Here is a 25,268-nt window from a genome sequence, read left to right as displayed (position 1 = left end):
CCTTGAAAACACGCAAACCAAATTTTAGTTTTTCTTGAAAGCCATGTAGCATAATCACAGAACGACAATCTGTTTGAATCCAGTTTTATAATTTGAACATTTTCAAATATGTAGGTAAACATAACAGAACCAAAAGCTATGTGGATCCGATGCATAATTTGAAAATTCTCAAATACACAGTATGACCGAACTATAGGTTGTTTGGATCAGATTTATAATTTGAACATACATAACATAACAAAACTATAAGTTATGTGGATCAGATTCATAATTTGAACTCAATGTAACAACCTCATTCCTCAAACACAGATAAGAGGCTGCATACAAGCAATTCAAATAATACATTGCAGTCTAATCAATGATAACAGTAGCAGTATATGTTGCTGAGTGTGTTTGAGACAAACTAGAGTCTAAACCAGTTTGTGTGTAGATTCGATCATTTTCCATCAAAATCGATCAATGATTTCAATTCATAAGGCTGGTCGAAATATGCACCATTCTGCTGACCGAAATTTAATATAAAAATGCCATGTTGTACGTAATGAACCAGACTCAATATGCTAACATAAGCCTTATTATAATTTTCAGAATGAACAGACCCATTCGGCTAACAGAAATTCACTTAAACATGGTATGTTTTACTAAATCAATCAGACTCAGATTAGGCTAACAAGAAGTTACATAAACATGCTATGTACTATTAAATGAAACATACACAAAAGATCGACAGGTGTTAACATGAACATAAATGATACCGATGCACAATAGGCTAACAAGAGACCCATTTGGCTAACAAAAATTAACTTAATATAGTAGGTTTTGCTAAATGAAACATACCTAGGTGGCTAACAGGAATTTAAGTAAACATGCTATGTTTTAATAAATGAAACAAATATTAATCGGTTAACAGGGATTAACCTGAACATATTATGTTTTGCTAAATGCAACAGACTCAAATTAAAAACTAACATGAGACTACACAAACATGCTATGTACTACTTATTGAAACAAACGCCAAATCAAATAACATGGATTTAACACATACATGCTGTGTTCACCTAAAGGTATTAGACACATACGACTAATAGTAAAGCACATAAACATGCTTATATAGAGTTAAAGGAAGCATATACAAAATCAGATAACATGATTTAACATAGGCATGCTGCATTTCACAGCGTAAAACAAACACGAATTAGCTAACATCAAGTATTCAATCGAAACCCCAACACAGGGCAATCAGACGGGTACATTTTGATTCCAAGATTTCTGAGCATCTGCCCCTAAGAGAAAAATCAGAATGCTCTCATTTGGAGGTCCGAGAAAAATCCCAACACATTAATCGAATACAATTTTAGGTCCACCGAAAATCCCCAATTTGCAAGATCGGTTGTGGTTTCTTTCCACAACACCAGAAATCCCCAAATTAGAGGACCAATTTGGGGTTTCAGACATCCAACATAGCATGCCGACCCAAGACCCACCGATCAAGAAATACTTCAATGGTTCTTACGCATCGGATATCATAGCTACCGAAACCCTCAACTCATAGACTTGGGTTTTTCGGCAGCCAAGAATCTCGTCAGACACTCGGTTCCCTTCCCTTGACCGACCCAATCACATCCTGAATCAATCGATGCCTACAGAAAAAATACCAGATCCTACCTGTTCCGGCGATTTGAGGAGGCTACAACGAGAGGAGAAGGTGGCTGACGCTGCTGCGAGAAGGATGTCGCCGACGGCTTTGGTTGCTGGCGACGACGACAGCAGGTGGTCGGAGTCATCGATCGGGAAGAGAGTGAGAGACGAGGCAGCAGGAGGAAAAGGGGCGAGACCCTCTCCCCCACTTAACGAGAGGCGACCCCCTCCCCCTTCCGAAAAGGGAGGAGGGGATAACCCACTCCCCGACGGTTACGCGCCCTCCCAACAGATCAATAATCGTGCTAGGGCACGATTCTTTATCTGAGACCTTTAGATACAACCGGGCTCGGGATCCAACATGAATTGGATTCTGGGTCTAGTTATAATTGTGGATCCACAGGTTGGATCCAAATGAGTCTAACTGTAGATCCTACCCAAAATTATTTATTTATTTATTTATAATTATTATTATATATATACTTTAATACCCATCTTGTAGGTTTCTTATGGATCCGGGTAACGGGTCCTAGGCTCAATGTGAAAATGTCTATGAAGAAACAATACGCATACAAGCATAAATACTTTATAAAAGAAGTGCACGAAGACACTCTCACAACACTTGAACAAAATACGCAAAAAGCGTAAAAGTAGCAAACATGCAATAATGCATGTATTTCATAAAAAAGAGCAAATGCTTGAGACTCTCAAGCTTAAAGAATAACAAGGGGGAACACCCCTATTTATACAAAAGCAAGGAGGTGCAAAGGGGGGCTCCCAAAGGAGTCGTTGGGGAGCCCCCAACGACTCTATTGGGGGACCCCAATGCATCTTTATGAAAAATAAAAAATAAAAAATGAAATACAAAAAAAAATAAAAAGGAAAATTGCAGCATATTCCAAATGGAATATGCGCAAGATAGAAAATTACAATAATACCCTTTTCGGGTAAGAAAATAAGAAGTGTATAAATATATATATTTATATATGTAGAGATACATATACATATAATATATTATATGTATATGTATCTCTATGTATATAAGTATATATATTTATACTTACAACGAAGTTTTGGAGATACATTTTAACACCCCCCCTCAAACTTACGGTGCGATAATCGCAAGTTTGTCAAGAAGGAAATGAAATCTGGGCGAACATAGAGCTTTTGTGAAGAAGTTTGCAAGTTGATAATCAGACGTCACGTATGGTAGATCAATGACCTTCTTCAAATATTCTTCTCTGACATAATGTCAGTCCATTTCTATATGCTTTGTTCGCTCATGAAAGGTGTGATTCTTGGCAATATAAATTGCACTTTTATTGTCACGGCATGACTTTGTTGGTTCTCTGATAAATACTCCCATATCTTCCAAAAGGCGTCGAATCCATACAATTTCCATGGTGGTAGATGCCATGGCTCTATATTCGGCTTCAGTGGATGACAGAGAGACCTTCTGTTGCTTTTTGCATCGCCATGAGATCAAAGACTCACCTAAGAAAACACAAAAGCCAGTGGTGGAGTGACGGTTACTAGGGTCACCTCCCCAATCTGAGTCAGTATAAGCAAATAATTTTAATTCAGAAGAAGAAGATAGAAATACTCCCTTATTCATTGTTCCCTTCAAATATCTGATAATGCGAAGGACAACACTCATATGAACGATTGTAGGAGCGTGCTGAAACTGACTGACGATGTGTCTAGCATGTGACAAATCAGGTCGAGTAATGCTAAGGTACATTAAAGAACCTACCAACTGCCTGTAAGGAGTAGGATCAGTTAGAGAAACACCGTCGTCAATCTTCATTTTTGCTCCCACAACTTCAGGAGTTTCGCATACTTTGCCATCAGAAATTCCTGACCTGTCAATAATCTCACAAGCAAGTTTAGACTGAGATAGAAAATAACCACGTTGCGAATAGGCAACCTCAATTCCAAGAAAATATGTCAGAAAACCCAAGTCTGACATCTCAAATTTTGAAGTCAAGACGGACTTAATACCCTTGACTCCTTGAACATCATCACCTGTAATTAACATGTCATCAACATAGAGTAATAGTATCACAATCCCTGCATTAGATTTTCTAGTAAATAGAGCAGTGTCAGTATAACATGAGGAAAAACATTTTCCAGCATTAGACTGGTAAACCTGTCATACCAGGCTTTGGGGGCCTGTTTCAAACCATAGAGGGCCTTTCGAAGACGAAGAACTTTATCTTTAGGAATCTTCATGCCTGGTGGAGCATCCATATAAACTTCTTCGTTAAGATCACCATTTAAAAAAGCATTTTTCACATCCATTTGAAAAATGTTTCAATTTTTAATAGATGCAATAGTAATAAAACATCTAACTGTAACCATTCGGGCTACAGGAGCAAAAGTTTCTTCATAATCAATTCCATACTCTTGCCCATACCCTTTTGCAACTAAGCGAGCTTTATACCTTTCCAGAGATCCGTCGCTCTTAGTTTTAACCTTAAAAACCCATCGACAACCTATAGTTTTCTTTCCTATGGGTAGAGTTTGGAAATCCCATGTTTCAGCCTTTTTAAGGGCATTAAGTTCATTTTACATAGCTTCTTGCCATTCTATACATTTTTTAGCTTCTTCAAAATTCCTTGGTTCAAAATAAGAGTGAATGGCACTAAGACAAGCCCTATATCGGGGTGGGAAAGAATCAAAAGAAACAAAATGAGTTGGAGGTCTCCTATTCCTCTCAGATCTTCGGTGATCGAGAGTAGGAACAAGCTCACTATATTGGTCAAGAGCACTTTTAAAGGTGTCTTGGTTTCTACGAGAGTAGGTTATTGAATCACTTGAAATTTTACTTTCTTGTTCATTGAGTGAGTTATGTTCACCAACGTCACCATCATTTTCCTCATCATGGTTTGATGATACATCATCATCACTAGATATATTATCATTACTAGACAATAAGTCAAATAGGAAGGAATAATCAAAATTTTCTTGTTGAGAAATATTTTTTTCAAAGCCACTTTCATTTTCTAAAAAAGTTACATTTCTAGAGACATATAACTTATTATCTCGAAGATCATAACAACGAAACCCTTTTTGAGTTTCGGAATATCCAAGAAAGGCGCAAGGGATATTCTTGGGAGAGAGTTTGTCATTCTTATCCGTAAGTATAAAACACTTACACCCAAAGACTCGTAACCTACTATAATCAGGTTCAAGCTTATATAAAATCTCAAAAGGGGATATTTTTCCTAATATCCTATATAAAATCTCAAAAGGGGATATTTTTCCTAACATCCTAGATGATAAGTGATTTATCAGATAAACAGAGGCAAGAGCTGCTTCTGCCCAAAAGTTTTTAGGAATGTTTTGGGAAATAAGAAGGGTCCTAGTGGTCTCAATGATGTGCCTATGTTTTCTTTCGGCCAACCCATTCTGTTGAGGAGTTTTATGGCAAGACCTTTGGTGGACAATTCCATGATCCTCAAGATATACTTTAAATTGAATGGAGAAATATTTCCTTCCAGAATCACTCCCAAATATCTTTATATTACTGTTGAATTGATTCTTGATCATTGAATGGAAGGTTTTAAAACACGAAAAAACTTCATGTTTGAACTTAAGAAAATAGATCCACGAATATCTGGAAAAATCATCTACAAAAATGACATAATAAGAGAAGCCTCCTTTTGAAGCAACAGGTGCGGGTTCCCAAACATCCGAATGAACAATTTCGAAAGTTTTAGAAGAGAACATAGTTCTTTGCTCAAAAGGTAAACTTTGCATTTTTTCGAGAATACAATCATTACAAGAAAATGAACTTTTACATAGGTCTTTTGCAAAATGTAAATAAGACAACTTGGTGATATTAGGATGACCAAGTCTTTTGTGCCACACATTTATATCTTTGTTTTGGGCTACATTACAAAAAGATTTTGGAATTTGAAGAGATTCCATATAGTATAAGTTTCTTTTTCTAAAGCCTTCCCCAATCAATTTCCCGAACCGGCGATCCTGTATTAAACATTTATCACAAGAGAATTTAATATCACAACCATGGTCCGAGAGTTGAGAAACAGAGAGAAGGTTTAAGTTTAGTTTAGGTATAAATCTAATTTTTGGAATAAAAAATCTTGAGTTTCAAAATTACCTATTCCTTTAATTTCAAGAGAGGTTCCATCCACAGTGGAAACAAAAGAGGGAGAAACATTTTTTGAGTAATCGGAAAGTGAAAACATGTTTGGGGACATATGAAAAGATGCACCGGAGTCCAAAAGCCAAGAGACTTTACCTGGAAAAGATGAATTAGACACGGCGACACCGGAGGTAGCTCCCTTGAGGAGAGGTTGAAGGGCTTCCACTATTTGATTTATAGAGAGTGACCCACTTGATGATGCCTCCTCCTTTTGTGGTACACCGGTGGTAGCCATTGAGAGAAACTTTTTCCATTTGGGACATATGGGTTTGATATGTCCGGGTTCTTTAAAAAAATGACATAATTTTGCTATAGTCCCTTTTTCCTCTTTGCCAACCATTTTCACCTTGATTTTGTGGTTTAAAATGAGGGGGACGATAGGTTTTTACATTGTTCCCGAGTCTTGATACGACATTGACCTCATTGCTTTCTTCATGATTACAAGGAACCACAAGAATACTTGATCCTTGTTTACATAAACTCATACGAGTCTCCTCACTACTTAATTTGGTGAGTACATCTTCAAGAGAGGGAGGAGTAAATGATGATAGAAGAGAAGACCTTATTTGCTCAAATTCGGGCCTTAGCCCATTCAAAAAATTGAAGAATCGATCTTCTTCAAGTTGCTTGTGACGGAGTTCAATTGCCTCTCCACTCCATTTTGGTTCAAGCATGGCAAACTCATCCCAAATGGAGGAAAGATCACCAAAATATTCCCTAATAGTCATTTCACCTTGAGCAAGAGAGAGAAAACCTTCTTTTGAAGATAATACTTATGAGATAGATCCCTCGATGTATACATTTTCTCAAGATAATGCCAAGCTTCCGATGCCTTTTTGAACTTAATGATGTTGGCATTAATCTTAGTTTCAACGGATGAAAAGAACCAAGAAAAAATCTTGAAATTTTTCATTTCCCATTCATCGTGCTTCTTAGAATACTCTTCAAGAGCTTTAACCTTTTCTTCTCCTTTGAGAATCTTGATTTCACTTCTGTTTACCACAGTTATTTTGGGTTCCGGTTCCGGAATTGTGCCTTGCACATAACCCCATAGCCCCTTCCCTTTTATGTGAGCCTCCATGTTTTCGGCCCAAATATGATACTTGGACCCATTTAATTTGAAGCCAGCAGTAAAATGAGACTCTTTTTCGCCCATTATGAAGTAAAGAGGAAGGGAGAAATGGCATACCAACACAATATTTCAAATGCTAACTTGTGCAAGATTCTTCTAAAATATTTGAGAAGCAAGATCCACCACTTCAATCTCCAAAGATCCAAAGGCACACTTTTCGAGGTACTTGAAAATTAGAGAATCCCACAATCCTTTATCACCAACCAAGCTTTGATACCATGTGAAAATGTCTATGAAGAGACAATACACATACAAGCATAAATACTTTATAAAAGAAGTGCACGAAGACATTCTCACAACACTTGAACAAAATACGCAAAAAGCGTAAAAGTAGCAAACATGCAATAATGCATGTATTTCATAAAAAGGAGCAAATGCTTGAGACTCTCAAGCTTAAAAAATAACAAGGGGGAACACCTCTATTTATACAAAAGCAAGGAGGTGTAAAGGGGGGCTCCCAAAGGAGTCATTGGGGAGCCCCCAACGGTCACATTTGTGACCGTTGGCCCCCCCCCAACGACTCTATTGGGGGACCCCCAATGCATCTTTATGAAAAATAAAAAAATAAAAAATAAAAAATGAAATACAAAAACAAAATAAAAAGGAAAATTACAGCATATTCCAAATGGAATATGTGCAAGATAGGAAATTACAAGAATACCTTTTTCGGGTAAGAAAATACGAAGTGTATAAATATATATATTTATATATGTAGAGATACATATACATATAATATATTATATGTATATGTATCTCTATGTATATAAGTATATATATTTATACTTACAACAAAGTTTTGGAGATACATTATAACACCCAAATCATATAGAATCACTCAAATTTTCCGGGTATTACACTATGTATTAAAACTAAACTTTTTATTTCAATCTCTAATACAAACCAAAATATGGTTTTGACACGTTTATATGAGCCTTGAGTACATAAAGTTAACAAAAAAATGACTTGATAGCCTTCGATCCTTGCTCACACAAGCCACGATGGTCATTCCATAATCTTTGCAACTTCTACCGCCCATTTTTATTCTGAAAAGCAATAACTATGAAATTAGCCACAAACGCCCAATAAGTTACTGATTACCACCCGTCCATTAGAGTTCAAGGTTTTTTTTCCTTTTGAAAGTACTAATTTAAAATTGATTTAAAACAACCATTTATTAGAAAACATCATTTGAAATTTTGTTAACTTAAAAGTGTACCCTTAGACCACATTTGGGAGATCTTATCAAAATTGAGTTAAATAAATTTTCAAGGCATAAGACTCTTTTTAAAAAACTCAAAATATGATTCATATGTGAAACTTTTCAAACTATAGTTAACTTTTGAAACTATGATTGCTTTCAAAATATAAAAGGTGTAGTTTGCAAAAGAAATGGTTTAAAATCCTCAATTTGGTTTCAAAATAGTACCCATTGGTATAACCAATATTTTAAAAATTTATTATCCTTAAATCATGTCCAAATCACTACCCACTAGAGCTTCGAGGGTCGGACAAAATTCATTCTTTACTACTTATGAGCCATAAACGTTTAATGCCAATCTCATTAGGCTAACAATACCAATTGGTGAGGAGTCTACTTGTAACGATTCAGAACCTGAGAAGTCTTGAGGCACGAGTTCAATGTCCTCAATAGATTATGTTTGATCCCATTAGCTAGACCAAGGGATCAATCAAACTCAGGACTAGTCCACTGAGTTAGTAGAACTCCCATGATAAGTTTCTAGGCCATATAACATTTAACACCTAACACCAAAGGTTTTTCTCGGAAGATATATCGAGGGATAGTTTAACCAACTGGTGGTTCAATTCATATACAATACAAAATCAATTGAACATTTTTAAATTCACAAATGCTTTAAAATTGAAAGTTGTTTTGCTTGGAAAATCATGTATACTTTCAATCGATAAATCAATGCGTATAAATTCTAAATCTTTTTAAATGGACAGTTTTTTGAAATAAATGTATATTAACTTATGAAATCATAGGTGTGAATAGTCCTTTGAAAACATCGTATTTTTATTTTTGAAACCATAGGTATAAACAGTTCTTTAAAATAAATTATTTTTGAAACCATAGGTGGCGTTGGATTTTTCAATCATGTTAAAACATACAAACAATGGCTTTACAATTATGGCCAATAAATCCAACAATTACGAAAAATAAAAAGATTCTTATAATTATAACTTGCATTGGCAATTTATAATAGAAGAAATATAAAAAGACAATTAATAATAAAAAATTAACTATAATCACAAGAAACAATTAGTAATTTGCTCTTACCATGAATGGTAAAACGTAATTTACTCTAAAATATATCTCTAGTTGCATAAATTAAAATATAACTCTAGTTTCAAAATGGAAATTACGAACTTACTTCAAAATGTAACTCTAGTCAAAATATAATTTTAATTTTAAATAACAACTAATAACAATTTTAAATGATAATTAATAACTTACATTGAACTTGGTTCCTTTCTTTCGATGGGTCGACCTGTAGGTCTCTTGTCCTTGTTTCCACACCACAAATGATGGGGAAGAGGGCCTCCATACCCTTATTTGTAGTTTTCAAATCCACTACGGTGTTGTCACCCAATCAACTACATGGCCTTTTATTTGGTGTAACCATCTTCATTGACACCTGGCTACTTGAGGTGTCCATTTGTTATTTGTTTTCATTCATGTGTTGACACCCAATAGATTGAGGGTGCCAACTTTTGTTGACACATTCATAGAAGAAGCTACCTGGGAGCGTGAAGAGGAAATTAAAGCAAAATATTTAAACCTATGTAACACAAACTCTTCTAGCATGGCACCACACGTGCGGGTGCGACACTTGGACATGACTTCTTTTGTGTTAGGTGAAGTCAACCACACCGAGGTCTATTTCTATCAAAAAGTCGATTCAATAGTTTTACCTATACTATATACATAAATACATAAATGCACACACACACACATAGTGGTAACTTAAATATGTTACAAATTATATATATATATATATATATATATATACCCTCCCCGCACCCAAGTTTTTTTAAAGTGCTGTATCCGCACCCGCACCCGCACCTGATATAATATAAACCTATTCCAAGGTATGCAAAATTTCGAGGACTAAATTTCTTTTTAAGGGCGGGGAGAATGTAATATACGGATCTAAGTCACTTGTAAAAGTCAAACTAAAATCATAATTGTTCAGGAATCATAGGAGACAAATACTCTAAATCTTTCATAAAAGTCAAACTTGGATCCCCTAGAAAAGTCAAACCATGGTCATAATTGTTTAAGAATTATAAGAGACGAATATTCTCGGTCTTTTATAAAAGTCAAACCTAGGTCACCATTTAAAGTCAAACTCAAAGGTCATAGTTGTCTATAGAATAATAAGGGTTGTATGGATTGGATTTGATTGAATATACAATCCAATGTCTAACTTATCTTAAGGGTTTTTCATATATGGTTTAGATATCATTTTGAGTACGAACTTGGATTTGAATATGCCATTTTGGATTTGGATTTGGAATGTTAATAAGATTCGACCCAAATACTCAAACAAGCTACATGACAATGTATGAAAAGACACACCAAGTAGCTCTGTGTCGATAAGTGTAACGACCCCAATCCAGACCCTTTAAAAATGCGGAATATTTTTTTTTTCTTCTAAGAGTTGCGGAAACCTTTCCAGAGATCTGGGGTCCTCACAGTTCCACTTTCCATTGGATAATCCAACCACCACAATCAAAGTTACAATCATCATCCATATCAACCAACTAAAACTCTTTTATTAATGAGTAAGAAAATTTCAAAGACAAGGTTTTCTTCAACTGAAAGTAAAGTAACAATTGCAGAAATTAAAAGAACTAAAAGAAGCAACAATAGAGCCACTCTATCCTCTGCTGAAGCCGTCAAGCTCAAGTATGACTCTTACCCATCCCCAGATGCATGTCCAACTTCACTGTTCACCATTTCTTGTGAAAAACCAACAAAGTAGGGTGTCAGAACCGAAATTCTGAGCACAACTACTTCTAAAGAAACCAGGTGAGAGAAAGAACATGGATAAGATTTCATGTAGTGATTTGAGTGAGTGCAGATATAAAATTTGCAGCATTCAAATATCCATAACTACCAATAATTGCATATGCTCACCAGTCAAGAAGAGTAAAACAGTACCATATAGCAGAAACTAAATAGCCACAATGCATGATTCCTTTTTTGTTATCTTTCATTTAATTTTCATCTTTCCATATGCATGCCCTATTAAATGCACACATCTTTAAGTTCCTCTTTTTAATTACCGTGGCCCGCGGATACACTAAACGGGTACAATCCCCGATGTCAAGTAGGTTCTCAAGGTAGCTTAACAGACAATTTGTATTTTATTACTGGGTTCCAACTTACCCCTCGACCGATATCAGGAAACAACACCATCCATCGGAACATTAGACCTCCACATCTAATGTCGGAGACACAAGGGACACCTCAAGCCCACAAGTGCCACTTTATTGGTACCATAAACAACAGTTCTGTCAAAACACACTACTCCCGGGTAAAGTGGCGGACTCTCCCTAAAACCGTGGCTACGAGAAAGAACCTCAATATCGGGTTCAGGGGACCAAATTACAGCACACGGAGTTTTTGTATCCTCACAGTCTCCCCCAGACCGGATATCCAAGATTCTCATACTCCAGATGAGATATCCCAGAATGTATATTACACTGTTCTTGTTCATTATATTTTTAATTAAGTCAATTTCTTTAAGTTTGCCACACATATGCAAAAGTAAAGTGAAAACCCCGCATCCTTCCTTGTAGGGACCCATTCGGAACTCCAGCCCGTATAAACCACTAGAACAATGTAGTAATGTGCCAAACCATCTTATGTGGTTCAAGTGATGCAATTAAAACATATGTGAAAGCAAATCAAACCCACGGCTCTCCAGGCCGATGATGTCCATTTAGGCCATCAATGCACCACAAAATAAAACAAAATTCGTGTTTCATTCATAACACTAGGCCAAAGTGCCAAAAGCACGTGCACCTATGCAATCATACACCCAAATATATGCATGACATAACTCATTCGTATGCATTTCCACTATATGTGTATTACTTACATCACATACGGGTATCAACCAACCCATGTCTTCTTTTGAGTTTGTGTTCATGTACCATTTCACATAATGAATCAAGCATTCATGCCCAAGAAGAGTTATCAATAACCAAGTCATGCTCACATTCTAGGTTTCACAACTAGTATGATGAAAAGCAAAACAACATTTACATAATTACTGGCATAGACATCCCCTTTGATATCACAATAACCAAATGAATATACCTTAATCAAGTCATAAGTGAAAGGAAAACAAGCCCACACAGATGCAGTTTCATGATAGGATTATCATTTCAGTTCAACATGAAACAACCCTCACATATGCAGTTCTAAATAACAATCGAATTCCTTCTTACATCGAAACGATTCTTTTATATGAAAATTTACACTTACACATTCTGAAATTTACACTTACAGCTCAAATTTATAAATCTAGCAATGACAATAATAACCAAGACATTATTTATAGGTACATACATAGTCAGTTGGAACAAATATTGACTTTAATTCTAATCCCAAAACATCGCATAGTCCTTTTTTCTTTGTTCACTATAGGTCAGCAAAAGCAAGTCATTCTTCGATTGTAGGCATCCTTTAGGAGGTGAAGTGCATCATGTGATATGTATCCTTTATAACTAATTAGGAAAGCAAAACAGGGCATTGTTCTGCATATAAGCTAAACTCCTAAAATACAACAACCAGTAAATTATAAACCCGCACAATGTCTGGGAAACTCTTGATCTGCTAACCAGCAACTCATATCTCATAACTCTAGTAAGACCATATCTGCCTAGATAAAAATTCCGATGCTTGAGACAGTCCATTAACAACTTAAGAGCAATCTTTGAGTCGTAACCTAAGAAATGCTCAAGCTCCAAAGACTGAGGATGCAACAACCAATAAGCTGACAATAACTCGGTCAGCTATACAATTTAAGTGTAAAAATTGTCCATCACTCTTTAAAAGTTGGCTCAGAGAAACAATCTACTACTTTAATAAATATTTGCTTAGAACTTAAACCCAGATGTGGAATTTGCTCATGCAGTTCCTCAAGATACAGGGTAAACTTCAATATATTAATGCTACAAAAACTGCAGACTCCATTTCCATTTGTTTCAATAGAGACTCGGTTTTAAGGCTTATCAAATTCAAATCAATGAAATGGGTACATGAATAAGCACAGGATCAGTTTTATATATACAATTTTTTTCAACACCTATCCAAAAACATCGATTCTCATGAAATCAACAATGCCTGTGAATCATCTTAAATCAATTGATGCCTAGCATAAACCAACAACTCATGAAACTATTACCAATTTATTTCCTAAATAAAACTCAAGATTTCTGTAGCAAATAACGTTGAACTGGGCATCCTGCTGAAACAAAATTTAATTGAACCAAGATACAGATTCTTTCATATGGTTTAACACCCAAAATAAACATATTCCGCTTACCTCTTTCCCTTCAGTATTTAGGTTATCGGGTCCCAAAACAGAAATCCCCCAAACTTGGGGTTATCCATTTCAAGGAATCGGAAACCCCACGACTGGGGCTAATCCGATACCACAATCGAACCCCAAATCGTTTGGGCTAGGATTTTTTTTGCAAAGTAGGGTTAGGCAAGAAAATCCCCAAATCGATTTGGGTTGGACTTTGTTTCAGTTTAGGGTTAGGTACAGTAAATCCCCAAATCGTTTGGGTTTTCGAAATGGGGTAAACAACCTAATCCCCAAATCCTCCCCTCAATCCACTCATGGAATCGAACCCATGTTCGATTCCTCACCCCTATTCCAAGGAGCACCGTACCTGTTTCCGATGGGTTTCCCGGCGATCTTTCCGGCGATCGAAGGCTGCCGTGGCGAAAGCAACGAGCTGGCTGGATTCGCCCTTCCCTGCTGCCGTGACAGGGAGTGTGGCTGTTGTTTGCCGCGGCCCTCGGTGGTCGTTGGTGGCCAAAGCTCGCCGACGACCTCCTCTCCTCCGGCGCGCGCACACAGACAAAGAGAGAGACTGGGAGAGATGGGGGAAGAGAGAAAGAGAGAAGAGGTTGAGGGAAGAGGGCGAGACCCCTCTCCACACTCCCCTTTATCGGCCGAAAAATCCCCTCTTCGCGAGATACGGGGGTTGGTTAGGCCCTGTGTAAGCCCCCTCCCCCTTCTGTTTCCAAATCTTGAAACCAAGAATCGTGCCCTAGGCACGATTCTAGTTTTATCGGGCAACCCTCCCCCCTTCTAAAATGAACTCAGGTCCGGGTCCGAGCCTGTGACCCGCGATACCAAATTCAGTCTACAACTGGATCCAGGTCGCCAAACGCTAGCGGATCCTCAGTTGGATCCTTGCGGGTCCAATTGTGGGTCCGACCCCTGTACCACAATTGTTTATTTTTTTTCTTATAATTAATATTAATTATTTATTTAATTTGAATTTAACATTATACATATAATTTAACCCCCATTTGTGGTTTATTTACGGATTCGGGTAATGGGTCCGAACTCTACGACTCGGGATCCAAATCCCAATTTGGATCCGGGCTGCATAAAGAGTGGATCCGTCTCCACTATTTACTGTTTTCTTTATTTTATTATGATTATATATATATATATATATTAAAATATATATACGGGTATATGGATCCGAAATGTGGATCTTGGACCCATCTATGCACCCCTTTTAAATAATTATTCTCTGAATCATTTAATTAATTAAAAATTATTGTACTTATACGTGCATACCAAATTTATGAGGTAAATTTATTCGAAAAACCCCTTTATGGGTCATGGATCCAAGATTTGGATCCCAGGCCCAAATCACCTAGAATCACTTAAATTTGTCGGGTATTACAATAAGAGTTGACACCTTAGCCTATTGTGTGTCAACACATGAATGAACACAAATAAGAAATTGACACTTCAAGTAGCTGAGTGTCAATGGACATAATTACACCAAATAAAAGGAGGACACGCAGTTGATTGAGTGGGAGCACCATAGTGGAATTGGAAAACTATAAATTAGCAGGGTGTAGGGGTAGAGTCCTTCTCCATCATTTGTAGTGTAGAGACAAGGATGAGAGACCTAGACGCCAATCTCTATAAAGTGAGAGGGAAACCAAGTTCAAGGTAAGTTATTAGTTACCATTTAAAATTGTTATTAGTTATCATTTAAAAGTAGAGACATATTTTGACTAGAGTTACATTTTGAAGTAAGTTAGTAATTTTCATTTTAAAATTAGAGTTATATTTTAATTTATGCAATTAGAGTTAGATTTTGAAGTAAATTATGTTTTACCATTTATGGTTAAAGTTACTAATTTCTACTTGTGATTAGAGTTAAATTTGGACTATTAATTATGTTTTTTTTGCATTTTCTTTTATTATAAATTGTTAATGTAAGTTATAATGATAAGAATCTTTCTATTTTTCATAATTGTTGAATTTATTGGTCATAATTGTAAAGCTATTCTTTTTTATACTTCAACATGAATGAAAAAGCCTGCGCTACCTATGGTTTCAAAAGTGATTATTTTAAAGGACTGTTCATACCTATGGTTTAAAAAAAATAAAAATATTGTGCTTTCAAAAGACTATTCACACCTATGATTTTACAAATGAATTTATGTTTGTTTCAAGTAACTTTTCATTTAAAAAGATGTAGAATTTATGCTCATTAATTTATTGATTGAAAGTATATGCAATTTTTCAAGCAAAATGACTTTCAGTTTTAAAGCATTTGTGAATTTAAGATGTCTAATCACTTCTGTATTGTATATATATCAGAGTTACCGGAAGCGCCTAGGTAAAAGGGGAAGCGCGCTTCGGAAGTGCGAAACGTCGCGCTTCCGAAACGCATGGGGAAGCATCCCCTTTTTTGGGAAGTGCACTTCCCTTTTATGGAAAATGTGCTTCCCATTTATGGGAAGCACGCTTCTCCCTCGCTTCCGGTTCGCTTCCTAGGTCGCTTCCGGTTCGCTTCCTAGGTCGCTTCCGAGACGGTTCATAATTTTCTTCTAAGTGGTCCCACGCTTCCCAGCTTCCTAAAATTTTGAAAGTGCCTCGCTTCCTGCTCCCGCTTCCCGTATCGCTTCCCGCTCCCACTTCCTTGACTGGTAACTCTGATATATATCGAACCGTTGGATGTTAAATGTTATAGCCCAGAGACTTATCATGAGACTTCTACTAGCTTAGTAGATTGGTCTTGAGTTTAATTGATTCTTTGGTCTAGTTAATGAAATTAAATGTTATCTGTTGAAGATATTGGCCTAGTGCCTTAACTCTTCTCGATTTTTGAATTGTTACAAGTGAACCCTTCACTAGTTGATATTGTTAGCCCAATGATATTAGCATTAAAGGTTTCTGGCTCATTAGTAAAAAAAAGATTTTTTCTGACCCTCGAAGCTTTTGTGGGTAGTGATTAGGACATGATTTGAGGACAATAAATTTTTTAAAGTATTGGTTATACCGATGAATACTGTTTTAGAACCAAATTGAGGATTTTAAACCCTTTCCTTTTCAAACTATACCTTTTATATTTTGAAAGCAATCATGGTAGTTTGAAAAGTTTGGCATATGAATCATGTTTTGAGTTTTCTAAAAAGAGTGCTATGTCTTGAAAATCAATTTATAAATCAAATTTGAAAAGATCTCCCAAAAGTAGCCTAAATTTTAAGGGTACAGTTTTCAAATTAATAAAATTTTAAAAGATATTTTTATAATGCATGGTTGTTTTAAATCAATTTCAAATTAGTACTTTCGAAAAATAAAACCTTGAATTCTAATAAATGGGTGGTAATTAGTAACTTATTGGTTATTGGTGGCTTATTTCATAGTTATTGTGTTTTTTAGAATAAAGTTGGGTGATAGAAATTGCAAGGATTGTGTAAGGGCTATTGTGACTTGCGTCGGCAAGGATCGAAGGCTTTTAAGTCATTTGTTTTGTTAGCTTTATGTACTGAAGGCTCCTGTGAACATGTCAAAATTAGATTTTGGCTTGTACTATAAATTGAATTAAAAAGTTTAGTTTTAGTACATAGAGTTGTGCAAATACTCTGGAAATGTTCATTTTCTCTTGCTTTTGTAAGGCCTTGTTGGATTCATTTAATACTCAACATAAAAAATGAGCAATTAATAGTCACAACCTAAGACATGACCGTTTGCGGGCTTGTCTTGAGGACATAACAACAGTTGGAGATCAAGTTGGATATGGATAATAATATGCTTTTCTAGGTAGACAAATGGTATATATAGTCTACCTTGGTTGAATGCTTCCAAGCTTATTTAATTTTGCAAAGACAAAAACGTTGGGGTTATTGACTGCTGGCAACCAACTGCTGGTTGGCATGCGCAATTTATAAGGCCTTTTAAGGATAATGATGAAGAGGAGCTTGAAGCTTGGAAACTGTGTGATGGAAGGGACTGTATTTCATGAAAAAATGAGAAGTCAGCAGTTTTCTCTTTGGCTTCCTTATGCTATTTAATACCCATAAGGGTCGAGCCCTTTCTGACAAACACATTTTGGAGCTTCGGTCATATAAGAGCTAAAGCATTTGTTTGGATGAAATCAATGGATAAAATCAGTATGCAAAAGAATCTGAAAAAGAAGCTTGCATCTTTGATATCTTTTCCATGCAGAGGAGGAATCCACAGATCATATACTATGGTTCTGCTCAATTTTCCAAATCATTTTCTAGATATGTTTGGCTAGACATATCTTTCTCTTTGGCCCTTGCCACTTTCACTCGTTTGCTCCTGCTGGGCCATAAATGCTTTTACAAGAAGAGGGAATGACGTCTTACTTGAAGGTGGCTTTTACAAGAAGAGGAATGAGAAGCTCTTCAGAGGGAAATCTTTGAAACCTGCTAACATCATTTTGGACATTCGAAAAGATATCTTGCTTATGCAGCTGTGAAATGGTCTGACTTGCTTCTGTCTCGTTATTATTGATGGTGAATCCTTGTCACCTATTATGGTTTATTAATATCATTTTATTTTCAGAAAAAAACATATTTATGTGTGTTTGTGTACATATGTGCTATTGTAGGTGCAGTTACATGTAAATATATATATATATCAAGCATCAGACAGATGTAGCAGCGTTGGATCACTATTTACCTTTGAAGAATTAATTCATTTGTATCTAGAGCAAAAAATGACGTCTTTACACTGTAAGCATGCACATTATGTGAGAAATTGGATATTCTCTTGCATTGGTAATGAGAGGTTGAAAAGTATATATGGAATTGTAAATATAGCGTGATGAAATCCAAAGTTGAATAAATTGCTTGGTATAATTTGGGGTTAGCTAGAAGATTCCGGAAACCAAGACCAGGCAACAGATGGCTAGAAATAAGGAAAAGTTTAAAGGTAGAGACTAGAGTGCATAAATGTAAAAAGATATGATCTCCGAGTATATGATATGGTTCCATGGAAGAGTTTGTTGGATCAAATTATTTGAACTTTGAAGAGTGGATTCTAAGAATAGAATGATATAATGAATTTTGGTCACATATTTGATCTTAATTTTTGAAATAAATGAATTAATAGGAGTAGAAATTTCTGCATTGAGTTGAAAAAAGGAAAAATTGGGTAGGAGTTGAATACAATAGCTGGATTGGGTAATATCACACTATCCTAACCGAGGGATCTCTGCTTTGAATACCATTGAGGACAATCTCTGACTTGATTATCACAAAGAAGGCAAAAAAGTGTTTAAGATAAATTCAAAAAATTGCAAATAGAGGTAAAATGACGTGATAGTGGAATTTGTCCTAAAGAACTTGCACCTGATTGTAGAAGGAAAGTACCATATAGAACTATCACCTTGAAAGTCATTAGTAGAGTTCTTGAATGACAGTGCTCCATTTGGATTGAATTGCTATTTTGGCTAGGTGAAAAATGATGTCATTGTTTTCATAATTTTAACCTGTCTGTTAATATCCCTTGCTTTTCCTTAGCTAAAATGACATCCTACTTGTCATAATTTCAACCTATCTGTTAATATCCGTTGCTAACATTAGCTTTAATAAGCACATGTTATTCATTTAACCATAAAATTTTTTGTTCAGAGAGCAATGCTTGGTGTACATTTTCATTTGAAGTACTGGATTCCATGGTTCACTAACATTCGGAACTGCTTTAGAAGTTGTAGCCAAATCCTCTACCCTGCTTGTTCTTCCTCTTCTTTCACTATGGACACCTAGGTCTCGGCTTTGGTTGTGCTAGATGGTGCTTCTTTGGTTGGAGTTCTGCTCTTCCTCGCACCAGTGCTTCATGCGTGAGCAACACCTCCCTGTTGGAGGCTGCATGGAAATGGCGGTTAGGATTGGCTGCGAAATGGTGTCTGGTACACCCAGCCAATCTTTAGGAACACAGAGAAGCTCGATAAAGATGGTGCGACTGATTGCAATTGCTTGAGGGCATCCATATCTCCAACTCTTTAAGTTTCAAATTCCATTTCTAAATTCTTCTAAAAATAAAAATGTTGGTATTGGCAGCTATACTAGCAACAGCTATGCGAGTATGCTTCCATGCATATTTCCGTATCTATAAGGAACAACAATTGAGAAATACCTATTCTATATGCTAAATTGCTAAGCTGTCATTGCATAAATCGCATCCAATATGCTCGGGGTTTCTGCTAACAGTTAATTTGTAGTCTAACTAGCGTTATTATGAACAAATCTCTTTTGTTTTGCATGGTTAGTCTTTAGTTATTTATTTATTTTGATGTTATTGTTGTTATCCCTGTATCTACAGTTATATTCATGTTAAGTTTTGGTTAGTGGGTTATTATTAATAGGAGCTTTGAGTTGCTTGAAAATCAAACCTTTGTTAGTAAAGCGTGCTTTTCTTAACATAGTTACTATAGATGTTGCCTTCGATATTCTTTATGTGGGAGACAGCAGTGTGATACATCAAAGCCTGAAAGAACGTCATGAACTTCTTCGCAAAGTTGTCAAACCAATTAAAGGGAGACTGGAAATTTTAGTGCCTGTTGGAGGTTTCAATGCTCATCGTCCTGCAGGTAAAATTTGGCTGGAAAAGCTTTGCTACCTTTGGTGTTTGGCATTTTTTAATTTGGCGGAGAGCTGTATAATTAGCAAGTTTATAAGGAGAAGTGGTAAAAGAGGTTCAAGAAGCATTCTGGCTCATTTTTTTTTGTGCTGAAGTGGTTTTTGTTACCAATTTTAGTACTTCGTAAGTTTTGCAATTATGTCTATGCATCGCTTGTTCACTTTTTCATTGGCATTTGATGGTATTCTACTTACTTTGCTCAGACATTATATTATCACAGAAGATGACAAAGTGCTTTTGGAGATATTTCCACACAAGTACTTTATGTAATAATTTAGAAACAAACACTTGCAACTGAAATCTTCAAGCGCTTTGATGTGGGTGAATTGAACATTTGGGCATTTGATGCAATTTTTTATTGTCTCTATTCAAATTTATAGGTGCCCAATTAAATTTATGAATATTTGAAAGTTATGATGTTTGAAAGGCCACTCTACATTTTTTACTTAAGAAAAAAAAATGTCTCTCTGTATGGTGATGAATGTTCTGAAGGCCCTGTGGAGTAATGAAGGCAAAAGAAGTTGGTCTTTTAAGTGACCCTTTCTTTTAAGTCAGCTAATGAAACCAACCTTGGAGTTCCAGCTGTAAGTGAAAAGTAACAGGAAGGGAGAATGCCTTGCTCATGGATGCTTATAGTAATGCTGATGTATAGAGTAAAATTGAAGGATTTATGTATGAATATATTTGAAAACATTAAGAGTATTTCCAATAAAAAAAGTAATGTGTCATCTGATATGGTTTGGGCATGTCACTGAAGGTCCATCACACCATTGATAAAAAAAGATTGAAGGACACATGTAGAAGGAATTAGCAAAAGATGATGAACAATGAATGCTTGGTGGGTTATCTGAGAGATGTTTAACATTGTAAGGTCTTTGGGTGTAGCTCTATGTCACATGGGTGCGGGTGCGGGGGTGCGGCAAAAAAAAATCTTATATATATATATATAATTTTTAAGTTTTAACAGTTAATAACATTAACACTAATGAAATAAAAAACAATTATCACAATATCATCAAATTAATTCATCATCATGCATGCAATAAATCAAATTAACAATCTACAATTCTATTCTACATCATAAAAACCAACACCACAATTATAAAAACAATCAAATAAGTAAAGCAGAAAAGAAGTAAATTATATAGTATACTAACAAAAGAAGCAAAAAATGCATAATTACATACCAAAAGTTTATCCTACACAACGTATATGACGATGAGGTAATGGATCCTAATAATTTTCTTCTTTATCATGAAATGCATCGTAAGAAGGAAGACTGAGCTCCGATAAATCCATGTTTGTAATGTTGAAATCATGCTCTCCCTTTAAGTCACTCTTCTGGGTTTACATCCCAAATTTTGGATGATCCTTGTCTTCATTACAAACCCAATTTAAAAATGTTAAATACAAGTATATTTAAATGAAAAAACTAAGAAATAGTTAAATAACTAAGAGAGCAAATTAGTACCTGTATTCATTATTGGTTCACGAAATTAGTCAAAGATTTGACTGAACATATATTAAATCCTCTGCACGCTTGCTGGTGAGTTTGTTTCTCTTCATGTTGTAGATTTGATAATATGTGCTCCACTTTCTTTCACAACATGAACTAACTGGCTGTGATAGCAATCTCAATGCAAGACTTTGGAGAAGAGGTGTTTCTAATCTAAATGTTGACCACCATGTAATAGGATCTATATTATCCTCCTCTCTCACGAGTAATGCCTGTCCATATAATTTCGAAGATGCAAATTTTCCAAACTCTTGTGTGACTTGATTTAGAATATGTGATTCTGGATAAAGTCTTGTCATACACATATTTTTATGCCTTGATAGCTCTGGGTCTAAATTTGGAGGGACGACCAATACCACCTTCCTGCCATTTTTTTGCATAATATTTTGGATTAAGAGAATGTGCCATGCAATGCAAATGAGTGTTGCTCTTATCCCATCTTCTGACTAAAACTGAATGAATATGGTTAAAATTTTTTGAATCATCCAATGCAGGATTTTTTCCTTCATGCTTGAAAACTACAACTTGTATTTTTTCAATCATATTATCCCATATTTCATAAACTTTGTGAAGCATGGGCTTATCCTTATCAACTTCTCTCAACATTTTCCAAATAGTTTGAGTAAATTAAAGGAAATATACAACTCTGTTTTAAAACTCATCATCAATAATAAATTTCTTAATTGCTTGAGTCTTGACATCATCATCTGCATGATAGAATGTCCAATTCTCATCGGTCACCATGCTAACCAAAACATTCTTCACTTCCTTAATCCTCTTCACCATCACAGTGATGGACGCAAAACGTGTTTTAGCGACCTTCAACAATTTTAGGTCAGAATGCCTATTAAATATAACATTAGCATGATAATGATTGACAACAAAATTCCTAATGCTTTTGACATTTTTTTCTAATTCTTCAATCTATGAACATAGAGCATATGTTGGTGAATTTTCTTCTTCTTTGAGGTTGCAAATGCTCTTAAGGGCCAGATTCAAGCTGTGTGCTACACAGGGAGTCCAAAAAATATGAGGATACTCACTCTCTAAACTCAATGCTGCACTTTTACGAACTGGAGCATTGTTTGTGATGATTTGTATTACTTTCTGATCACTCACTTCTTTTATTACTTCTGTTAAGATAAGTCGACCTCTTATAGTTTTACTTAAGACTGATTTTGGTATTCTCTAAATAATGAGGGACCCATATGTAATTTCTTTCTCATGGCTGATCTCTATTTAAACAAGTAGAGATTAGACTTAAATGAAAAATTGAGACGTCTCTCTATCTCTTTTTCTTTCTCCACATGGTATCAGAGCCATCGACCTTGGGGGGCGTAACTTCGGGGTCTGCGCCAAAGCGTGCGTGAAGGGTACCAGATCGTGTGAAGGGGTGTGACTTCGGGGTCTGTGCCAAAGCGTGCGTGAAGGGTACCGGATCGCGTGAAGGGGACCAGACCTAAGGTGTGTTCGGATTTTTTTTTTGGGAATCGAGTGGTATAGATCTGATAACGGATCTGCAGTCTGACAAATGTCATGACTCAGATCTGTAATCAGATCTAAAAGTCGAGGTGGAAGTATGGGTTTCGGTCGACCAAATATGGTGGATACAAGTACGGTGTAGTAAGGTTGTCGTGGGTGTGGGCGACGACCAAATTTGTCGTGGGTCAGTTTTTTTTATGTTCTGGTTGTCGTAAAAAAAAACAGGGATTCTTACATTGTCGTGGATCTGCATATTCTTTTGGATCTGATCGTATGTTCAGGTTGCTGTGAAGATTAAAAATCTGATATCACCATTATTTTTTTTAATGTTCTGGTTGTCGAGAGAAAAAAAAAACAGGAACTCTTATAGTCGTAGATTTGCATATTTCTTTGGATCTGATCGTATGTTCAAATTGCTGTGAAGCTTATATCGTCGTTTTTTTTTGGATCTGCATAGGGTTTTCTATCTTATGTCCTGGTTGATTTAGATTGGATCACAGATCTGGGTGTTGTGGTGAAGGCAAATCACTATAGTGGATCAATACATTGTGGAGCAGGTCATTTACGAGCTGTGATAGTTTATTTCTTTTGTGCACGAGGACATCTACTGCAGCAACGTTAGTGGTTGTGGCTCCTTAGTTCGTGTTATTCATTATGGGTGATGCTCAAAAATCTGATTATAAGAATGAAGCTATTGGGGAATATAAAGCCTTTGCCAATCCTTTCTCTTCTTTCGTGAAATTAAATGAAACAAACTATGCAAGGTGGTCCAGAACCTTTATGATGTCCGTGTCTGGACATCGTAGAAAACATATTCTATTGGAATCTGAACCTAATGATAAAACAGGATACTTGGGACGAAGATAATAACATAAATAACATTGAATCTCATATTGCAGATGGCTTAATTTATTATAATACGGCTAAACAGATGTGGGACACTCTTCGAGATACGTTCTCTCAAGAGACTAATGTGAGTCATATTCTACAAGTTGAACAGAAAATATATAATTTACAGCAAGGTGATCAATCATTGGCCCAGTACTATGCCTCTGTTAAGGCAACCTTTGAAAGACTGAATGCTCATCGGTTGTTGCTCAAAACAAAAGGATCATCAAGAACAGACTATGGTTGCTCGGTTCCTCATAGGTCTATCATCAGAGTTCTCAGTTGCAAAAGTTCAAATGTTGATCGGGTCTGATGTTCCTACTCTTGCTGATGCATACAATTGATTAAGTAGACTTGCCATCTCTCTTCAACAATCTCAACCTGCATCTCAGTCATCTGCTTTAGCTGTACCATCTAGTTATGGACAAGAAAATACTATGAATGTTAGAGGCAGATGTCGTGGAAGAGGTATGAGAGGTAGAGGCAAACTCCAAAGTACCTATTGTAGAAAATCTAGACATTTAGAAGATCGTTGCTGGGATAAACATGGACGACCTGCATTTTCTCCATTAAAGCCAAATGTTCCAAAAGCTAATGCTACAAAACTGGAGGTGGAACATGAAAACGATTCTCCTAGTGAATCTATCACTCTTAGCCGTGCAGAATATGAGGAATTGGTTTCTCATCGTGCTTCAACTTCCTCTTCTCTTGTTGCTGGTGTAGCCTACTCTAATGGAGATCATCTTTCTCCCCATGATAGTAAGTGGATTGTTGACTCTGGTGCATCTAGACATCTTTGTGGAAACTCTCAAAATTTGTCAGATCTAAAGGCTATTACTGCACATCAGGGAGTCTCATTAGCTGATGGGAGTTCCTTCCCGGTTATTGGTCAGAAAAATGTCTCTATATCCTCTTCCTTGCAGTTGAAAAATGTCTTTCATGCTCCTTCATTTTCTCAAAGTTTATTATCAATGAGTTGCCTTATAAAAGAGCTAAATTGTAGAGTGATATTTGATCTTGTGTGCTGTCATTTTCAGGATTTGCTAACGGGGAAGAAGATTGGTGGAGGCTATGAAGAAAATGGAGTCTACTATCTACATCACCCTGTGGGAAACATTTATGCTGCATTCGATTCTTCTTCGAGTTCTGTCCAGTGGCATCGTCACCTCGGACACCCTTCATTGTCGAAGCTTCGTCGTGTCATTCTTCAAATTCCGTCTACTACATCATTCCAGTGTGAAGCATGTC

The 25,268-nt window shown here is 36.1% G+C and overlaps 1 protein-coding gene across 1 annotated transcript in view; it reads left to right on the top strand.

The window, feature by feature from the left end:
- ATLIG4 (DNA ligase IV) overlaps positions 1 to 25,268 on the top strand; it is a 116,284-nt gene that overhangs the window by 31,472 nt on the left and 59,544 nt on the right. The window contains exon 11 of the mRNA XM_089990550.1: positions 19,929 to 20,084. Coding sequence (XP_089846676.1) covers positions 19,929 to 20,084 — 156 coding nt within the window. The remainder of the gene's footprint in view (positions 1 to 19,928; positions 20,085 to 25,268) is intronic.

The sequence above is a fragment of the Nuphar pumila genome, chromosome 15, assembly GCF_984573655.1.
Source record: "Nuphar pumila chromosome 15, dmNupPumi1.hap1.1, whole genome shotgun sequence".
In the NCBI taxonomy this organism is placed as follows: domain Eukaryota; kingdom Viridiplantae; phylum Streptophyta; class Magnoliopsida; order Nymphaeales; family Nymphaeaceae; genus Nuphar; species Nuphar pumila.
This window is presented reverse-complemented; position numbering and strand designations above follow the sequence as displayed.